Source organism: Ambystoma mexicanum, chromosome 2q, assembly GCF_040938575.1.
Source record: "Ambystoma mexicanum isolate Mex_15411 chromosome 2q, UKY_AmexF1_1, whole genome shotgun sequence".
NCBI lineage: Eukaryota > Metazoa > Chordata > Amphibia > Caudata > Ambystomatidae > Ambystoma > Ambystoma mexicanum.
In genome coordinates, this window is record NC_090924.1 from 1,368,291,963 (window position 1) to 1,368,313,276 (window position 21,314).

General features: G+C 46.3%; 1 protein-coding gene across 1 annotated transcript in view; it reads right to left on the minus strand.

The window, feature by feature from the left end:
• RARB (retinoic acid receptor beta) overlaps positions 1-21,314 on the minus strand; it is a 544,674-nt gene that overhangs the window by 254,874 nt on the left and 268,486 nt on the right. Inside the window, exon 4 of the mRNA XM_069648851.1 lies at positions 19,775-19,935. Coding sequence (XP_069504952.1) covers positions 19,775-19,935 — 161 coding nt within the window. The remainder of the gene's footprint in view (positions 1-19,774; positions 19,936-21,314) is intronic.

Below are 21,314 nucleotides of genomic sequence, written 5' to 3' on the forward strand. Positions count from 1 at the left end.
AAGAAGTAGAACCCTCTTCAGGTCTCCTCATGCGGCGGGCAGGGGTGATCCTGCCCAACCAGTGCCCTGGGACTCTGTATTGGTGCTGCGTGTGCTCTCTGCCCACAACTATTCTCTCTTTGGCTCGGAGCAGCCCAGTCTATTAATCCAAAGTATCTTTAAATTGTCAAACTACGGATCCCATTGCACTTCCCCTTCACCCCATGGGGCATGTCCACGCCCTCTCACTTCTCTCCCTCAGTTCCCATACTGGGGGCCATAACCTTGTCACAAGGTAAACCCCAGAACTCTAGGCTACCACATACCCCTGCCACTAGGGCGACCAGATTAAAAGAGTAAAAAACCGCTACAGGGCAACTAAAATAAAAGTAGGACGAGCTATCAAGGGACTACACTTCAGTAGCGTTTGGAGGAGAAGGGGGTTTAAGTGTTACGGGTCTAAGAAACACATATTATAATTCATTTATCACAAACTAACACCATTTTAGGTTATAAAATGCAGCATTTCTTCTGTGTGAGATTGTGCATTCCTGCCCGCCAGCTATGAAGACCTATTACAAAAAACTGGGACCACTGCAGATTCCAATGGGAACATAATCTTGAGAAATGGGGACAAAGCACCAAATACCGGGAGAGTCCCGGAAAAACAGGGACGTCTGGTAACCTTACCTGCCACCCGTCCTATGTAGGTAATGAGGGCACCCCCCTCCCTCTAGCTCCCAAGATAAATGAACCATCCCTTCATGTTTTTTCTGCCTTTGTTTTTTCATTTACATTTTTCATGGGATACTCATTAATTATTTGTTTACTGGGTCCTTATGATCTCTTCTACAAAGCCGACTTGAATGAGTCCAGGATTGTTGTAATCCTGAAGCTGGTGGGAGATGTTGGCTGTGTGTGGAGGCTACTCTAAAGATGTGTAGTTCTTGAAAGGCTCTAGAAAAAGGCAGACCTACAGATTTTAGAGGTTCCCCACAACGAGATCGTCCTCCGATTTCTGATCTTTTGGGAAGAACATTAAAAAAGAGAGGGAGAGATGGAGAGACCCTCACACTGCCAATATTCACCCTCCAAACAGCATCCTCTATCCTTGGCACTGATTAGACAAGAGCTGAAGCTTCACAGAGGATCATGGGGATGCCAACCACTAGATATGGTGTTGCAGGTAACTAGGGCAAAGCAAGTCTGTGCAAATGCATGGAGACACTGCAATCTGTGCGTGTTTACAGTGTATCAATGATGTTGCACTGTGTGCTCCCCAAAGACCTGTCACCTGAGATGAGCTGTGCAGGGTAATTGTTATGGGTTATTTATAACGCGCTTAATACCCAGAGGTTTCTAAGCGCGGACCTGGGGATCGAACCTGTGATGCTCTGCGTCGTCTTGCTTCCAAGACGAGCGTGTTGCCCCTGAGCTATCCTCCCGAGACTAGGTAGGCACCTGAGGAGTTCCAGATGTAATCTACTACGGCTCTCATGATCCATCGCCCACTTGCTGGCTAGGGCTAAGGGGAGCTGTATGCCAAAACATTATTGGCCCTGATTCATGGAATTTATTGCACGGGTCAAAGTGACTTTCCACTGCTGAAAAGTGACTTTGCACTACCGATACAAACCCTGATTCATGGAACTGGGCAAAGTGTATGTTTTCAGTGCATAGTCCGTGCAAAGTCAGTACATAGTCATTTTTGCAGTATAAAATGACTTTGCACTGCAGAAATACACTTTGCACAGTTCCATGAATCAGAGTTTGTGTCGGCAGTGCAAAGTCACTTTTCAACAGCGCAAAGTCACTTTTTAGGAGAGCAATTTAAACTGCACAAAATTCGATGAATCAGGCACTATGTCTGCAATTCCTTGCCTTCTTAAAGAGGGCTGGAAGTAGCACCTGTGAACAATAACTTCATTGGCATATGTATGGTCCAAAAGGACCTTGGTTTCCACGATCTCTATTAAAAAAGAATATTGTACATTGAGCAAAATTCACACCCATTTCTAACACTTTTATGATTGCTGGAAGATGACATTTCCTATAGGATATGATATGATATTGCATCTAAAATGCACCTCTACACAAGTGTTTCTAGGCGCCAGTATCTGGAACCACTTCTTCAGAGCGGTAGGTATTGAGAATGTGACAAATAATGGGGCTATTGAACGCTAGGTCTCTATCAGGAAGGTAATTGTAATTTTTGTAATTGGTTATTTATACCGCACTTAATACCCAGAGGTTTTTAAGCGCCGACCCGGGGATAGAACCTGTGTTGCTCCATGTCGTCTTGCTTCCAAGGCGAGCGCGATGCCCCCTGGCTATCCTCACGAGACAATCCTCCCGAGAGGATATAGGATCAAAACCACAGCTGATCCAAGTAATCGTAGATCTGGTGAGGTCAGATTACAAGAAGTACAGTGGTGAGCTAGTGGTAGCCCAAAGCAGTGCACAATAGAAATAGGTGCATAAAGAAAAAATGGGTGGTTTGACGGTTAGCATTTGGTGCTTGCAAAAGGTTGGTGTCATATATTATTTGATAGAATATATTGATTTCCATTAAATAATGCATAATCAGAATATTATTTTACACTGAAATATCAAGTTGTTAATGTTAAGTTAATGTTAGACAAAACAATTAGGAAACTATGCTATGTTTTCAACTTTAATGACAATGAAATAGCGCAATGTAAAGAAGCTTCTGCATGTGTACTAGCCTGTTCCATAAGGGAACGGGCTGGCATGTCTTAGAGGTTGCACCAAATCTGTTGCTAGACCTACACTTTCAGATTGCCATTACAAGCAAAAATGACACAAAGAGGCCATTTTCTTTTTCCATGTAATCTGAAGTAACGAGATCTGTTTGTGCAGTCAGTTATTTGCTAAAGCCCGAATGTCCAGGGTCCATTAACATACAACTTGCATGATTGCAAACAAGTTAAGCAGGTTATGTGCATTTATCAAAGACAATATTCCCAGTTCCTAAATTCTAAGTTATACACCTAAATGTGGATTGTTTGCCTCAAATAGACTCACATCCATGGAATTATATTTTGAAAATAATCTGAAGATCAGTAGCAGATGCCTAAACTGGCTTGTAACTCCTGACCTTGTAACATAATAGTTTTCTACAAGAATGTGTTTGTTCCATTGGGCCTGGACCATAAAAAATAGACGACCTATTTGTGGTTTTGTTAATTTAAGTTCAAACATATGGTTTCTGTTATCACAGAGGCAAGCCACCTAAAATGAAACACAATTCAGGTAATGTGTGTCTATAATCAACCTTTAAAAATGTTTATTTACAGAGGAAAAGTAGAAAAAGCGTTTTCATTTACAACGTCTGAACGATTTGTCAGATTAGGAAGCTGGATATTTATCTGGGTTCAGCAGAAAACATGGATCACATGTATATGAAATTATATATTAAAATGTACGATTAATGCATAAGGAACATATTTTAATAACTCTGTCATGTATGAAGTGGCGGGAACACAAAATATGTCTCCAGATTCAGAATATTCATACATTATATGAAAAATGAATATTCAAATCTAATTTTGATGCCTTGTTCCTGAGGAAAGTGTTAATTCACAGCTGGCACATCCCCTTATGACAAGAGATAATTCAGTGGGGTAATGCAAGCAAGATGGAGGGCCCTGTTTTGTGTAAGAAACTGAAGAGAACCTATCATAGACTCTCTCCAATCCAAAATGTTGAATCAGATAATGCTGCACGGGTGGAGGCGGCGGGGTACTTAACATCAAGCACAAAGGAAGAAGGGAGAGTTTCTGCGAAAAGAGAAACGCAAGCTAACCTGTGCAACAGACTATTGGCAGAACTGGTCTCCAATTGAAAGTAGCTGATGGGGACATCTTCTTAAGATGGCCTACTCCAGATGGAATTGTATGTGGCGACCTTTTACCAAAGCCAGACCAACCTGATTACCTGAGGGTGCATTTGGGAGCAGGTGGACAGACTGGAAGGAAGAAATTACTTGGCAGAGTTGCCTGAGGTAAGCCGGCATTCTTACCTTGTCCTGTGCCTATGAAAGATAAACGTCAAGTGAGTACTGTGATCCCAGATTCTTTTGAGAAATGTCCCAAGAATTGATAAAATCCCAGATAGCAATTAAACATATTTTTGGGAACCCTGTTAAAAGCTATATCGCTGAAAGGGACAATATCGTGCAAGATGTATGAGCTTTGGGATTAATAATTAAAATTCAAACCCTAGGTAGCAACATTGTAAAAAGGCTTTTCTATCACAATTTGTGATCTCTGGAGGCCTCGGCCATCTGAAATTGAAAAATGTAATGACAAGTGTTTTGTTTGGTTCAACCATACTCAATAGAGTAATTGAAATCTATTGCTTGAGGAACATGTGGAACTGGGGTGTTGTGAGGGTGAGCATGATTCCTTGAGAATTGTGACCGAGTTAGATGCTGCCATCTCAGAATTCCAAAAGGAATATAAGCCCTAAATAAACAAAGCCTTTAAAAATGATTTTCAACCAATCAAATTGTATCTATGCCCAAGCTTGCAACCAATAGTTTGTCACGGATAGTGTCCAACATTTGAGGTTTTAATCCGTCCTAGAATAGGTGAGCCACATGAGAGAAATTTGTTTATCTCATGGCAATACTTGTCAATGATTTCAGATAAAACAGAGTAAATTGTTTTGTTTCAAACTTTATTCTGAGAACTGCTCCATTTTTTGTTTTCAGGTGAAAGCGAGTTTCAGGTAGACATAATTCTCTAGACTGTAGTTGAATGGTTTCAAAAGAAAGTTAAATCAAAACCTCAATGAGCCTCATTATGACCCTGGCGCTAAGGGTTTACCAGTACCGGTAAGGGTACCCGTACCGGTAATCCCTTAGCGCTTGATTACGAGGTCCCTTTGCGGGTTACCACCTTAACGGCTGGTTTTACCAGCCGTTAAGGAATGGACCCGCAAAGGGACCTTGGTGCTAATTACGGTACCGCAATTTGCGGTACCGTAATTACCGCCTTCCCCATTCCCATTATGCCCTATGGGGCAAAAATGGGAATGGGGAAGGGCCATGGAGGAAGGGGGAATTACCGCCCCGCCAACCTTGTAATGGGGTGGTAATTCCCCCTTTCTCCATGCCAGAGTCGGTAAGTTACCGGCATGGACCATGGTGCTATTAGCACCATGGTTTTCCGCCTGGGTCGTAATGAGGCCCAATGTCAATTTGTGTCTCTATGGTGTTCTACTGCCTAGAATAGTTACGTATGCAAACAGATTTTTATATTTCTGGATGTTTGTGCAAATCGGAATGAAAACATTAGTGAGCCAACGGCAGGCGGGTTGCGTCTTTCTTTCTGTAAACAACTGCCCGTATTAATTTAAAGTTTTATCATTTTAAATTAAAGTAAATGTTTAGATTAAAATAGCCTGCATCTTGTCCCACATTGTGAGATGAGATTGTTGCAGTGCGGGTATTAGTTCATGGATTTTTCTCCGTAAGGAAGAACCAACCAAGGGAAACGTGAATATATTTCATAGATATGAGCCTTTACATGAGGGATGGGGGCATTGGAGCATGAGCTCGTCAACAGCAGAAGGGCCTGCTTGTGCCAGCAGCACAACAGCTGAGCTTATTATATCTTGGATGCGGGTGTTCCCATCTGCAGAGAACTGATGGGCATCAGGGCATCCATGAAGGTTATCCATGATGGAGGTGCAGCCGAGACCACCCATATCAGCTCGGCATTAGCCAATTTGATTGAATTTAATTAACCGAATGGTACATCGGGCCGAATTTGGCCAGTACCATTCGATCAAAGTGATTAGATGAAATTGGGTAATCAATACCGAACTGCAGGAGCGGGGTTGTGGGGGTGTCCCCCGCTCCCCATGTTCAGTATTGATGGACTTGGGGGTTTGCGAGGTGTCCCCCGCCTACTAAGGATTGGGGTCGGTGGCCAAAAAAAAGAAAAAGTGGACCCTGCGGCATTGAATACGACCCGCGTTAGAAGAACGGAACTGACGCTGCAGGATTAGGAGAGGCAGTGGACATGCAAAAGGTAAGTGGGGGGTGAATTGGGGGAGGCGGGGCATAGATTTGCGGGGTTATGGCCGTGGTGAAATTGTATTCGCTGCGAAATTGACCACGCTCAATTCCACCACAAACAATTCTGCCATGGCCAAATCACACATATCCAGTCATCACACCATCATGAACAGTTCTGCAGTTTGCTTCCTTGCTGTATTGAGGATGGAGGTAACAAAAAGGTCTATGACTCACAGATTGACTTGACACTACTGTTTTCATTGTCAAGAAGGAATATACAGCTACAATTTAGGTGTGATCTCCATCACTTTGTGCCTTCTTTCAAACCCCTTGATTATTGCACCAGAGCTCCCTATAACACCACCGTGCATTCACACTTGTACACATATGAATGGACTCTGCTTTACTTGCGGTCCTCACAGTTTAAGCACAAATAGGCCTCTAAGACTAGACTAGACTCCATACACCATAAAGGGCAGACTGAATGAGATCAAAAACCACCAAAGCATTTGACTGTGGGTGGAAGGTCACTGCCCCGAGCTTAAAGCTCCCAATAATCTTATCATAGACTGATACGATGCCTAACATCCTCAAATGATATGCCATTGAACTGCAATGAGAAGGATATTGATGGGCCTGATTACAAGTTCGGTGGTGCGGGCAAAAAGTGGCAGTCATTCTGTTACCCTCAATATTTCTTACCACACTGACAAACTATGAGTTTTCCCTACAAATTGAGGATTTATCCCTAGCTTGTGGCTGAGGGTAAATCTTTCACTTTAACCCCAAAAATGGGCGGATTTACTGAAGCGGAATTACCTGCCACAGTAAATCTGCCAAATTCTCCATGGAGGCCTATGGACGCCAAAAATGGGGACTAACAGACTAAAACCACCATACCACCACTCAGAACCCCATGGAGGCCATGGGACCAATTGGCGTTAACAATACCCGATTTCTGCAGTAATTCTGCTGTTTTACTGCCAAATTATCATCAAACTCGTAATGAGGCTGGTACTAGAGTACTGCGTGGCCACACCAATGAGTCGAGCCATATGCAAATAGGTTAGAGAAACTATAGACTCAAAGCAAAAATCACCCCTTGCATTAAAGCCTTGTTTCAGTCAATACAATGACTGTATGGTTTTCAACAGGTGAACATTTATCAATTAATTACCATTTTTTTAAATAGAGTATCTAAAAATCAATAATTTGGGTCCCCATACATAAGGGTTATGCTTAGGGAACAACAACATATATGTCCCATCCTATCCCACCAGCAGTTCAAGGGCGACCTTGTGGATTGAGCAGAAGTAGCTACAGGGCAATCCTGATAGAAAAACACAACATAGTGTGACATACAAGCCACTTGTGTATGACCTACGGGGAGGGAGCACAATCTTCCATTGATAAATGGGGTTCGGACTCTGCCGGTCCAAGGTGTGCAACCTGGAAGTCATTTTTGACCACATCCTTAATATGCATTGATTGTTGAGGTCAAAACAGCTTTTCCCCGCCACTGCAAACTCCTTTGGCCAAAGCTTTTGTATTAAACGATGTGACTATGGGAGGCACCTGTTTGCAGAGCTTCGGCTCAGTCTGCTGAGGAAAGAGTGGAAAGAGGAGTTGCCAGGCAATGGTATCATGGTGCCGGGCACATGCCCTGTATTAAAAGTTGAACCCCAGGTTTCATGGACATAACATTTCTGTGCTCTTTTTTAATTTGTTCTCACACTGGGCAGAGGACCAGTGTGAATTTGATGAGCATGCTGATCTCCAGAATGTGCTCTTCTGGATGATGAACTCTATAAAGCCAGCGTTTCATTGTTTTATACATCACGCGTAATGATGCACTGCTAACAGGTATAATTACTACCCAACTGAATGATACTCATTTTATCCACCTAAGAAACACGAAAGGCTGAGTGGACGCCCTGGGATTTGAACCTGTGGCCTTCAGCTTACGCACGGATCCCTGGGGGGTGGATTAATCCTATATATTTGGTGCTTCCAGCCAAAAGCCATTCAGGGTGAATGAACAGATTCAGGGCTTCCCAGGACTTTGGGAAACAATGTAGAAACTAAGAGCCTACAGTGGCCATCTTGCCTTCTATCAGGAATCCATTGATTCCTATTGCAGGACCTGGTTGTCCCAAAAATTGAGGACACTCAGAGCCACTGCCAAGTCAGCATGTGCCAATACCCCGCTATGTGGGCAACACACATGTGCGCAAAAACATGTAAACGCCACCATTAGTTCATGCATTTCCAATATTCTGCTTTTGAGACAGTTAAGTCCTTTGCTGTCTAATCATCATAGGGCCACTAGTACTGGAGCAATTATTAATTCTAAAATTGATTATGGCAGCGTATTGCTTGCTGGGGACAATAAGATAGATCTCAACCGCTTGCAAACGGTGCAGAACACCGCTGCCCGGTTGGTCGCTGGCATTTCTCGTCATCAATACATTACTTCTACTCTGAGAATATTACAGTGGCTTCCTGTTGAAGCCAGAGTAAAACACTAAAGTGTGTATATGGCAGTGCTCCTCAGTACCTCCAGGATCATATGAATCCCTACAGACCACGTATTTAACTGCGTTCTTCTGCTAAAGCATTGCTACAGACCCTACGTGTTAAGTTGGCGAGACGTCGAGCTAGTTCCTTTGATGCCATAGCACCTAATCTATGGAATCTGCTTACCCCTGAACTCAGGCTTATCCCTGAGTTACCAATTTCTAAGAAGAGACTTAAGACATTGCTTAAGTGATATATGCCCAGTAAAAAATGTATTGTTGCCTCACCACCGCTTCCACCCCCATGCCCTACACTCTCCCCGGCCCAGCACAAGTGCAGACACACATTCACACAGTACATTCACAAACAGCATTCACTCATTCTCACGCACATCCTTAGATCATGCACTCATTCACACACACATTATAAAAAAATAAAATTCTTACCTACACGCAACTCTGTATTGAGCTCTCCCGCAGCCTCGAGAAATGACTCTGGCTCCAGCACAGCATGAACAGGAGCCAGGAAGCAGTGCACTTTCTGACTCCTGCTGCTCATGCGCACAGGAGCCAGAGCACTGATAATGTGGCACCACTGTCAGTATGTAGGCGTTTGAAGGCGCAAGAGCACCCACGCGTACATACAAACGTGCAGTTCCCCGGCCTGCATCCCCAATGGGCTGTGCCAGGCTGGGAAAGTAAAGCGCCCTGGACTTGCAGGACCCATTGGACATGTGCGGCTAGGGAATAGAACTGTCAGAGGGAAACCGTGATTGGTTTGGTCACTAGTGCTGTTCTCTCTGAGTTTCGGGCTCATGGAAAGGAAGGTTTGGACCCCAAGGAGGCCGGTGCCAAGCCTTGGGGCAGAATCTGTGCATTTTGACTGGACATGCTGTGGAATAGCTCTTGTTATGTTAGTTGGCATTTATATAGCACTCTATATTTCATTGGTATGACCTCAAAGCGCTGGTAGGTTGAACGCCCTCGGGGATCTCAGTCCAGGTCAGTCGAGAGAGTAAGGTGTCATGGGGTGCTTGGGTGCACTAATTATGTGCGTAGCTCATGCAATTGCCTTTCGAATTCCTCCAGCCCAAAACATAATGGGGGTGGGGGAGGGAAAGAAGGTTAATTTGTCTCTAATATTGGTGATGGTCTCCTCACTCAATCCTGCACTGCTACATATTATTACATCCAGAGCCTACTCACCCGCACACAAACCCGACGAGAGCTACAGTTTAATCCACAGGAGAGACTAATTTCCTCTCGGTCTAAATTCTACCACCCTGTAGGGATGCCACCTGACAACACCTTTAGAAAAATGTCCTACTGGCACCTTCTGAATGCGGTAGTCCTCTAAAATATTTTTCCCCTTTACCCTTTTATGGGGTGTCACCACTCTGGAGCACCCCGGTTATTTGTAGGCCAACCCCAGCCTGTTTGCTTTGCGCCTATTCTTGGTTTCCCTTAATGCAGCTGTGGGCTGGAGGACAGGTGGTGACTTTCTCTGACCTACTGGCCAGGTGCATGGCACCATACCCTGATCTCACTAGACAGCATGCTGGTCTGTGGGGCTTGGCCTGCGCCTTAGGGGGCAACTTGGTGTTCAGGGATTATGCAACAGAGGAGGACCCATTGCTAGGAAACTGAGTGACAGGATGAAGAGCCAATGGCAGTGGTACCAAGGACCGAATTTGACAGTGGGAATGGCAGTTTCTGCTGGTAAAGGATGAACTGAATAGGTCCAAAGACTATGGGGCGCTTTTATGTGATAATGTCGCCTGGGGAAAAGTTGCCAGATTGGCAGTTCTTTTTTCCTACACCCCTAAAAGCCTTCCCCCACATATTCCAAGACAGGTATTATCAACTATTATAAACTCCAGTCCTAGAATGTATGGGGAACGTGCTCGATTTACTTTGGGGAAATGTCTCCCCCTGGCGACCTTTTGCTCTGCTGCTTTATCACTGGACACCTGTGGGGCCTTCACCTTGTGTAGAAGCTCTTGGGGTTCCCTTACCCCAGTCACGGGGAGGGGAGGGAGCCCACAACATGCAATAGCAGACTTGAGCTGGATTGTATGGTGCTCAGCTTCTGATGAATACCATGCAGCCAGGGGGAGACTGCTTGGGGGTGGGGTAACTCAAGCAGACACTCCAGGGGGAGACTTCTTGGGGGTGGGGTAACTCAAGCAGCCACTCCAGGGGGAGACTGCTTGGGGGTAGTGTAACTCAAGCAGCCACTCCAGGGGGAGAATTTTTGGGGGTAGGGTAACTCAAGCAGCCACTCCAGGGGGAGACTGCTTGGGGGTAGTGTAACTCAAGCAGCCACTCCAGGGGGAGACTGCTTGGGGGTAGGGTAACTCAAGCAGCCACTCCAGGGGGAGAATGCTTGGGGGTAGGGTAACTCAAGCAGCCACTCCAGGGGGAGACTGCTTGGGGATAGGGTAACTCAAGCAGACACTCCAGGGGGAGACTGCTTGGGCATAGGGTAACTCAAGCAGCCACTCCAGGGGGAGACTGCTTGGCCGTAGGGTAACTCAAGCAGTCACTCCAGGGATAGACTGCTTGGGGGTGGGGTAACTCAAGCAGCCACTCCAGGGGGAGACTGCTTGGGGGTAGTGTAACTCAAGCAGCACTGCAGGGGGAAATTGCTTGGGGGTAGGGTAACTCAAGCAGCCACTCCAGGGGGAGACTGCTTGGGGGTAGGGTAACTCAAGCAGCCACTCCAGGGGGAGAATGCTTGGGGGTAGTGTAACTCAAGCAGCACTGCAGGGGGAGACTGCTTGGGGGTAGGGTAACTCAAGCAGCCACTCCAGGGGGAGACTGCTTGGGGGTAGGGTAACTCAAGCAGCCACTCCAGGGGGAGAATGCTTGGGGGTAGTGTAACTCAAGCAGCACTCCAGGGGGAGACTGCTTGGCTTGGGGGTGGGGTAACTCAAGCAGCCCCTCCAGGGGGAGAATGCTTGGGGGTAGGGTAACTCAAGCAGCCACTCCAGGGGGAGACTGCTTGGGTGTAGGGTAACTCAAGCAGCCACTCCAGGGGGAGACTGCTTGGGGGTAGTGTAACTCAAGCAGCACTCCAGGGGGAGACTGCTTGGGGGTAGGGTAACTCAAGCAGCCACTCCAGGGGGAGAATGCTTGGGGGTAGGGTAACTCAAGCAGCCACTCCAGGGGGAGAATGCTTGGGGGTGGGGTAACTCAAGCAGCGGCATTAGCAAGGCTTTAGGGCCCGAGAGCTGGGAGTTACGACACTGTCCTTCTGACTGCCCGAAGAACACTGTGTAATTATTTAGGAACAGGGGCAACTCTGAGGGTCCCGCCCCCAATTTAAGGCTGTAGAATCTGTTCTCAGAGGTTGAGGGTTTCAGGGCCCACCAATCATCTTTCACAGCGTGCAAAGCATTCCTCCATTTTTGCCCCTTTTTAGGGTGAGAGTTCTGCAGCTCTGCATCGCCACACACCTATTTGCCCACCTCCATTCCTCCGAGTGCCCCAGGTGTTTCACCAGTGTTATTGATGGGTGAAGCACAGGAATTCGGTGGAGCCCCAAAGTGCCCTGTGGAGTAGGTGATAAATAGGCGCGCGGCGCGTGCGTAACCTCCATGTGGCAAAGTTGCCCCAAGGGTTTTTTACAGGTAATCTGAGGTGACCCACAAGTGCCCGACCTGCTGTGTATTTGTGAAATAAAGGAAAGACTTATATATAATAGTAGCCTAGTCTAGGTGAGGGTTGCGTATAATGTCAGAAATGGAGTGGAGGCGTGCCACTGGTATGCAGTCCAGATCTGACAAGCCACCTCTCCTCCACATGTGTTTGCTGAAAACGGCCCTGCTGTAGTCACTCCGGCCGGAGCGACCGGGGCCGTTGCGTCTCTTTATTATTATAATGATTATTATTATTATTATTATTATTATTATTGTATTTATTGAGCGCGGACCAAGCTTAGAGAAGGAACGGAGTACTTGTTCATGTACTCACATCAATTCATGAGCCTTCTTGCATAATGTGGATCTCTTTCCCCATCCCCACCTCCACCCTTTACCTTCCCCCAAATATGGTTATGAGCTCTTTTCTTGTTCGGCTGCAACAGAATTACCGCAGGAATCCCTCGCATGGAGCAAACACAAACATGGTGCCTTTTCATTTTTGAGCTCCTGTGCTGAAATGCACCAGGTGGAGATGTGTACAGGTTTCTTTGGACTGGGGCAACCCCTTTTTTTAATAAATCTCGGGAGGATAGCTCAGGGGCAACGCACTCGCCTTGGAAGCAAGAGATCATGGAGCAACACAGGTTCGATCCCTGTGTCCGCGCTTAGAAACCTCTGGTATTAATCACGTTAAAAATAACCCATTATAATATAATAATTGTTTTTAAAAACTACTGCACGGATTTACACCAATTCCAAAAAAAGTGATATCTGTGATGCTTTGCACCCATCTTGTTTTTTCTTTGGTGGAAAGCCATCAAGTGGTTTTCACGCCACAGGTGTTCAATGGAAGCACCTTTTTCTCTATGGGAAAATGAACGAGAGCAGTCTAAAAACCGTTTTTTCTTTAGTTTTCTTATTAATTTGTGAACTTGCGTGCTGTTGGATGACCTGCATGTCAACAGTCAAGAGTAAAACCAGGCGAAATAGCCTTTACTCTTTAGGTCAGACCTGGCGGGATGGACGCCTCCGCCTGCAGGAGTCGTGATCGCAGTATGGAAACAACGGTGGTGGCGGGTTTACCGCCACCATTGTTTCCGTACCGGGTGAGTTGTAATGAGGCCCATAGAGTGTAAAGAAAGAGGGAGATCTCAGAGGTTGGGTGCCAGCAACGAAAAAGAGAGGGGGCGCAGGGAGAGGGTACTGTCAAAAGAAATAGAGATTGGGAGCGGAGGGCCAGGGAAGGAGAGTAAAAGGAGACCAAAGAGGTGAGATACGGAGGAGGGGAGGGCAAGATCGTGCAAACACAGAAACACCAGACAGAGAAAGTTAAAATGCAGATGAGACGCAAAGAGCAGCCAACACAAAGAGTGTAAAGCAACAGAAATGGAATCTTGAAGGGATACATTATAAAGGGTACAGACCGAGGAGGGGTACATGGAGGGGAGAGGGGTACACTGAGACGCGGGAAGACCAAGTAGCAGGGAAGCCCAATAGACGAGACGAGTGAAAAGCAACAAAGAAATAAGAAGTGTTGTGGCCTCGAAGCCTAAAAACCGGAGAGCCTTACAGATGTTAAAAAGATAAAAGCGGGAAGAATGAGAAATAATCGAGATGTGAAAAGAAAAGGAGAGAGTCGCGACAAAGGCTACGGCCAGATTTGGTGCGGAAGAGATGGGAGAAAAATAGATAGAGGAGGAAGGGGAGAGGAGATAATTGAAGCGGGGAAGAAAAGAAACTAAGGTTTGGTCGGATTGCGGTGAAGGTAGTGATTCGTCATTTAAGACTGAATGGAAAGCAGGCAAGCTGACAGAGGGCAATGAATACAGTCAGACAGAGAGGAAAAAGAAAGAAGGATTCGAGGGCCATTGACATATAAGTGAGAGGAAATGATAGCAGCAAGTGAAGCGAGTGAGCAGCGGATGCATGACCAGCCCATGAGACTGAAAAGTGTAGTCAGAAAGATAAGAATGAAATCAGTCAAGAACCACACCACGAAAACCAAGATGAGGTAGAGATGATCAAAGGACTGTTTGATCTACAGTGTCAAAGGCAGCCGATAAATCGAGGAGGATTAGAAGAGAAGAGAATTTGGAGTAGTTTGCCGAAGAAAGCGAGTGAGAAACGGCTAAGAGACACCTGTGAGTAAACAACACATTTCAAAAAATGTCGATAGAAAAGGAAGACAAGAGATAGAATGGAAGGTAGACGGTAAAGAGGGGTTAAGAGTAGACTTTTTAGACTAGGAAGTACAGAGAAGTGTTTAAAGGAGGAAGGACAAGTAGCACAGAGTAATGAAGAATTATAACGGATAGTGAGAAAAGGGAGAAGAGCGGAGCAGACAGAGGGAAGGAGAGAAGAGGATCAGAAGGGGAGTCAGTAGGATGCGCCGAGGGATAAAAAGATTGGTCATCCGATTCAGAGAAGAGATGAAAAGAGGACATTGGAGATAGAGGAGGAGAAGAAAGATCAGGGGCAGATGAAGGGACAGAAGAAGTATGAGCGGGTGAGTAGGATCTTAGTGGAGAAGTAATCAGCAAAGTCAGAAGTCGAGAGATAAGAAAGTGAAGCAAGACCGATGGGAGGGGCCGGGGGTGGAAGAATACGCTTTACCATTATGGTTATGGAATAACCGACGCGGGTGTGAGGAGTGGGAGTTGAAGAGTGTGAAAATAATGCTGTTTAGGAGAGAGAATTAAGGCATCGTATGCAGCGTGTAGAGAGGTCAGCCGATCAAGAGCAAAGATAGACCTAGATTTATGCCAGCGTCGCTCGGCCTAGCATAGAATGCCACGCGCAGAGCAGAGCAAAGAGATCCTCCAAGGCTGAGACAGCTTATCTACCCGGTGGCTTGTAAAATGACCCCCTTGGTGCCCCAAGTGACATGGAGACATATGCTCACCCTACATGAGACAGCCTGCGCGCGCTGAACACATCTTCGGTATCCCTATCACGTACAGCCATGTGGATTCCTACGGCTGTCGCGGTGAGGTGCCATATGGCGCAGCCGCGCTATCTCTCCACCGCTGGCCTCTCCCGCAGTAGGGAAGGTAGCTGCGCTCCAGGGAACCCATTTGACGGCCATCTTGGGCGATATTAAGCGGTGCCAGGCTTTTTTAAATGCCGTCTTTGGCCATTCTCCACTTCAATCTGTCATGCCTCCAATTAGGAGATGCCAGGAGAAGTTCAGCCAATGGCGGCTCAAGGTCGGTGCTTGCTGCGCTTGGTACGTGCACTGCAAGACACGTGCCTTCCAGAATGCACATTGGGGACCACAGCCCGTCTGTTTGTCCATCCTGCTGCCAGCAATGCCCGTCTGAACTTGCAAACTACTGGGACATTAAAACTCGCTCTGAAGTGCAGTGGCAGTGACAGTATCTTTAAATGAAAGGGTACATATTGCTTGAAACCTCAGGACTTTCATAGCCGAGCTGTCCCTCCGGTCAGACAGATCTTACAGGCTCAAACAGCAGAGCTGCTGCTCACCTTCCATAAAGCATACAGCTGAGGCAGCCGATATATCCCATGATATTACTGTAAGAAGGGACATGAGAACTTCTGCTCAGGTTACATAGCTCTTACAGGCTCAGAAAGTGGAGCTACTGCTCAGGTTAGACAGATCTAACAGGCTCAAACAGCAGAGCTGCTGCTCACCTTCCATAAAGCATACAGCTGAGGCAGCAGACATATCCCATGACATTACTGTAAGAAGGGACATGAGAACTTCTGCTCAGGTTACATAGCTCTTACAGGCTCAGAAAGTGGAGCTACTGCTCAGGTTACATTGCTCTTACAGGCTCAGAAAGTGGAGCTACTGCTCAGGTTAGACAGATCTTACAGGCTCAAACAGCAGAGCTGCTGCTCACCTTCCATAAAGCATACAGCTGAGGCAGCAGACATATCCCATGATATTACTGTAAGAAGGGACATGAGAACTTCTGCTCAGGTTACATAGCTCTTACAGGCTCAGAAAGTGGAGCTACTGCGCAGGTTGCATAGCTCTTACAGGCTCAGAAAGTGGAGCTACTGCTCAGGTTGCATAGATCATACAGGATCAGAGAGCAGGCATGCCTCATATTACAATAAGGTTACAGGCCTAACAGCACCGTACCTGCTCAGGTTACATAGATCTTACAGGTTCGGAGAGCAGACATGACCCTTATTACAATAAGGTTCCAGGCTAAATTGCACCGCTTCTGCTCAGGTTACATAGATCTTACAGGCTCAGAAAGTGGAGCTACTGGTTAGGTTACGTAGCTCTTACAGGCTCAGAAAGTGGAGCTACTGCTCAGGTTACATAGGTCTTACAGGACCAGAGAGCAGACATGCCCCTTATTATAATAAGGTTACAGGCTAAATAGCACCGCTTCTGCTCAGGTTACATAGATCTTACAGGATCAGAGAGAACAGCGTCTGCTCAGGTTATAAAGATAGTACAGGCTCAGAAGGTGGAGGTACTGGTCAGGTTACATAGATCTTACAGGACCAGAGAGCAGACATGCCCCTTATTATAATAAGGTTACAGGCTCAATAGCACCGCGTCTGCTCAGGTTACATAGATCTTACAGGATCAGAGAGCAGACATGCTCCTTATTACAATAAGGTTACAGGCTCAACAGCACCACTTCTGCTCAGGTTACATAGATCTTACAGGATCAGAGAGCACAGCGTCTGCTCAGGTTATACAGATAGTACAGGCTCAGAAGGTGGAGCTACTGGTCAGGTTACATAGATCTTACAGGATCAGACGGCAACCATATCCTTTCTTACAGTAAGGCTACAGGCTCAGACAGCACAGCTTCTACTCCGATTATGCAGATGTTACAGGGTCAGATACTGGAGCTACTGGTCAGGGTACACAGATTTTACAAGCTCAGGCAGCAGACAAATAATGTATATTGCAGCAAGCCTACAGGCTCAGACATCAGAGTTACGCTTAAGTTACATAAATCGTACAGGCTCAGGCAGCAGAGCTACACTTAGGTTCCATAAATCGTACAGGCTCAGACATCAGAGCTATGCTTAGGTTACATAAATCGTACAGGCTCAGACATCAGAGCTACGCTTAGGTTACATAAATCGTACAGGCTCAGACATCAGAGCTACGCTTAGGTTACATTAATCGGGCATCAGAGCTACCCTTAGGTTACATTAATCGTACAGGCTCAGGCATCAGAGCTACGCTTAGGTTACATAAATCGTACAGGCTCAGACATCAGAGCTACGCTTAGGTTACATCAGACATCAGAGCTACGCTTAGGTTACATAAATCGTACAGGCTCTGGCAGCAGAGCTTTTTGCTCGGGTTACATAGATCTTGGGTAATGATGGGGGAGGCAAAACACCGACTTTGAGGGGCAGCCTTCGCGGTGCCTTCAACAAAGTCAGTCTCTTGTTAGCTAAGACCCTGAACCAAGAATTTACGTCAGCAAGCAATTTGATCACAGGTTATAGCAGTGTTCGGTTCTATGTCCTTTTCGGAAAAAGCACATAGATTAGGCTTTCTTTTTTTATTCGGAGGGTTCCACCCCCGAACCTCCCCTTCCCTCTCTAGTACCACACTCCCCCACCCCCACACCCAAACACAGTTTCGTTTTCCCACCCTTTGTTTTCAGACACACACAGACATACACACCGACACTTACCCGACACTCCGCCACGCCTGTCAGCCCCTGTGCGTCGCAGGTGCTGTCATTTCGATTTTGAAAGACTGCACTGTGCGGTCACAGAGCAGTCTTTCTAAATCGGCTTTTTTTTAAAAAATAATTATTTTTAAACGATGTTTTCACTTAGGACCCAGTATTCATCGCTGCATCCTAACCTATACCCGCATTACTTTCCTGGCCACTATTTATACTGGTAATACCTTGTTTCCTAATGAATTACAGTGGTATTCATTGACCCCATAAAGAAGTGGCGTACCCTTGCATTCATTGACCTGTTGTGCTTTATTCCAGCATTCAGTGACCTAATGGTATCTGGTGCCATTTTATGCATCCCCTTATCGTATCTGATGGCATCTTATGCATGCCCCCATACCAGTTAAACCTTGTATTTAACTCAGGGCCCTGCTGCTCTGGGTGCACTTCTCCCTCCCTCCTCCCCCCTGCAGTTCTTGTTGCGCACTTGCCTGATCTCAATAACAGGAGGTCTAGTAAGATCGTTGTCTTGTCCTCCCTTTGTTCCCCTCCATTGCCTGGTTGCGCCTTGAAACACTTGTGTATAGGCGCATCATAAATAACAAATCAATCAATCAAACTCCCTGAGCTCTCAGAGGTTCCAGCTCCTAGGTTGGGATCTTCCTGTGAACTAAGATCCCGCCTTCTCTTCCTCGGTTTTCACCCTTGCAGTCTCCACACTGAAGGAACCCAGTCAATCCAGAGGTTGACTGGCTCATACGCGGCACAGCTGCCCGGCAGGAGCCTTGTTACTGCCTCTTCCCTTCTCCTGGAAAGCTACCGAGAAGCAAGGCGGAAAGGAAGAGGCGTGGCTACCATGTGCGTTCCATAGAGGAAGGGCCTTGTGCGCCCTGAGGACCTTGGGCAAGCAGGCGCGTTACTAAACATTTAAATAAATAAATAATGACTTTCTTGTGTGTATGGCAGTCAGCGCTGCCATCGCTGGCTCTAGCACTCCTTGTGGAGCTGCTCTGTGCAGGGATATGCTTCCTAGAGAAAGGCCTGGCACAGCACCCCCTGCTGGGGAGGATTTTCCATACCTTCTTTTCTATCTGATCCTTACATTGAGGTGCACTGCACTATTGCTGCCCCTAGTGGACACGAGAAGTAGTATTAGGCAGTAGTTGCCCTAGCCTGATCCTTTGCCATGCTCTAGTAATGGCTGTTCTTGCTGCAGTACATAAAGAGAGGGATGGAGACTGCGGAAGAGGGAGACTGTACCAGCATGCCAAGGACTAAGCTCTGTCCTCCTCACCGGGCATCTGGCAGGTGCCTCTGATCCTTAATGTCCCACCATGGAGAGCCCCCAGAATCAGGGGTGCATGAATGGAACAAATGACGTGGGCCATGCAGCTTTGCAAGGCATGAGGTTAGTTTTGAGAAGTCGGCTAGTGGTATTTTTAGATACGACTAGTCTAGTCCCGCTTCCCTAAAAGCCCATATGGGGCGTGCGTTACAGACCTAGGGGATTTCCATGATCGCTTAGTGGGCCTACAGAAGTGTGCCGCCAGAGGTTTGTAATGCCCTACCACCTCACCTTAGATGCCCGCCTCGTCGCCAATGTTGTGCGGGGCTGCGCCTGTGTCCTGGTACAGACCGCCCCCACTATGAATATGGACACACACACACACGGACACAATGCAATGGCCTGGGCTGTGTCGCTGAAATGCCGGTTTCCGGCACGGGCTGCCCTTTTATTCTTCGCTGCCACCTACATGACACACACACCACACCCACCAAATCCTACTGCAACACATATTTCTTTCCCTTATCTGTCCCCCCCACGCGAATGTTCAAATTTGTGATCCAATTACCACTCTTTGATTAACAGTGTGCTTTATTTAAACATTCAACAATCATGATCGCTTCTGGTGCAATAGGACTCAGTAAGATGAGCAGTGTGATACTCACTGTGGTGTATTTGCCGAGCTGGCAGAGCGATGGAAAGGTTTCCTGGTGAGCTTTGCGGATCTTTTCCGCCAAGTCGTCCAGCTCTGCCGTCATTTCGTAGCTTTCGATACATTCCTGTTTGATTGTGTCCTTCTTCTTTTTGTTCCGGTCATTTCTGACAGCTGTAGGTAAAAAAAGAGAGAGAATGGCTCAGACAGGGTAAAGGGAGTGAGGCATGTTTGTAATCCTTGTCGGTGCAGAATTCCACAAACATCGCTTATCCATTGGGATCTTATTTACTCTCTGGACCAGCAGCCATTTTGGCTCCACTTCATACCCTCTTGGCAACACAAGGTTGTCTCCACCTTGTTATCCACAAATAGAGGACTACAAACTGCATCTCTCTAGATGTTTTGGACTATGATTCCCATGATGCCTCACCATTGACTATGCTGGCTGGCCCTGATGAGATATTTAGCCAAAACATTTGGAGAGCCAAAGATTGTAGCGTCCGTTACATCTGCAGCTATATAGGTCCCACTCGTTACCCTTCAAGGAACAGGTATGCGTATCCTCAAACTTTAGGTTTTATGTGAGGTATACAGTTCTATTTCTGTTTCACCTCCACTTTACACTTGTCGGTTGCAGTGCCCAACAAAACTGAACTGAACTGTAGAGGTGGCAAAGCTCTTTGGACAAGGGACTCTAATAAAGGTGAACAAACTTCCTAAACAGGGTCCTGCAGGACTCTTGAACTATTTGGGTAAAAGTTCTAAAAGTTCGAGGTGTCCAGCTGGTAATTCACAATGTAGAGGAGCAGGCAAACCATTTCTTACAAGTTCACGCACCTTCACCGCCAACATATTGGAACAGTCGAACAAAAGCCATAGATGAGACCCCCTGCGTCGTTCCTATCGTTCCTATACTGCATCAAGTGTATGAGAGACACTATGTACTTAGACAGTCATAAAGAATGTACCCTCGCACCGAAAGTGTGGAAGGATGTCGCATGGAAGAAAGCTATATGTTAGGATGTCGCCTGCCAAGATGTCCGAATGCATGAATCGATATTGTGGCTGGACATTAAAGTGAAATCCGACGAAGACAAAGTGATATCATGAAGAAGATATATGTACCTATGTTGAAACAATATGAAAATACTATGTAACGAAGTAATTGAAGCATTAACAGTAACATGAATCGGAGGTTGAGTAATCATGGATCTAAAAGAAGATGAAGTAACTTACTGACCAATAACTGTAAATATGCAGTAACGCAAAGGTTGAAAGAAAACGTATAAAAGCTTCCTATCGAGGAAAATATAACGTGGCAAGTGCGGCCATATTTGGAAAATGGACGCTGACTCACGTCGAATTTAACCAAGAACCCCAGAGACAGGCAGAGGCTGTAAGAATCAGGAGATGCAGGAAAACAGTTTCGTGCGCAGAGCTGATGATGAGTCAAGTTTGGCCCACAGTTAGGGATGCTATTTTTAAAGGGTAAGCACAGAGCACAAAGTGGGTACATGGACACGCTCTGAATGTGGGACATTCTTCTTAGA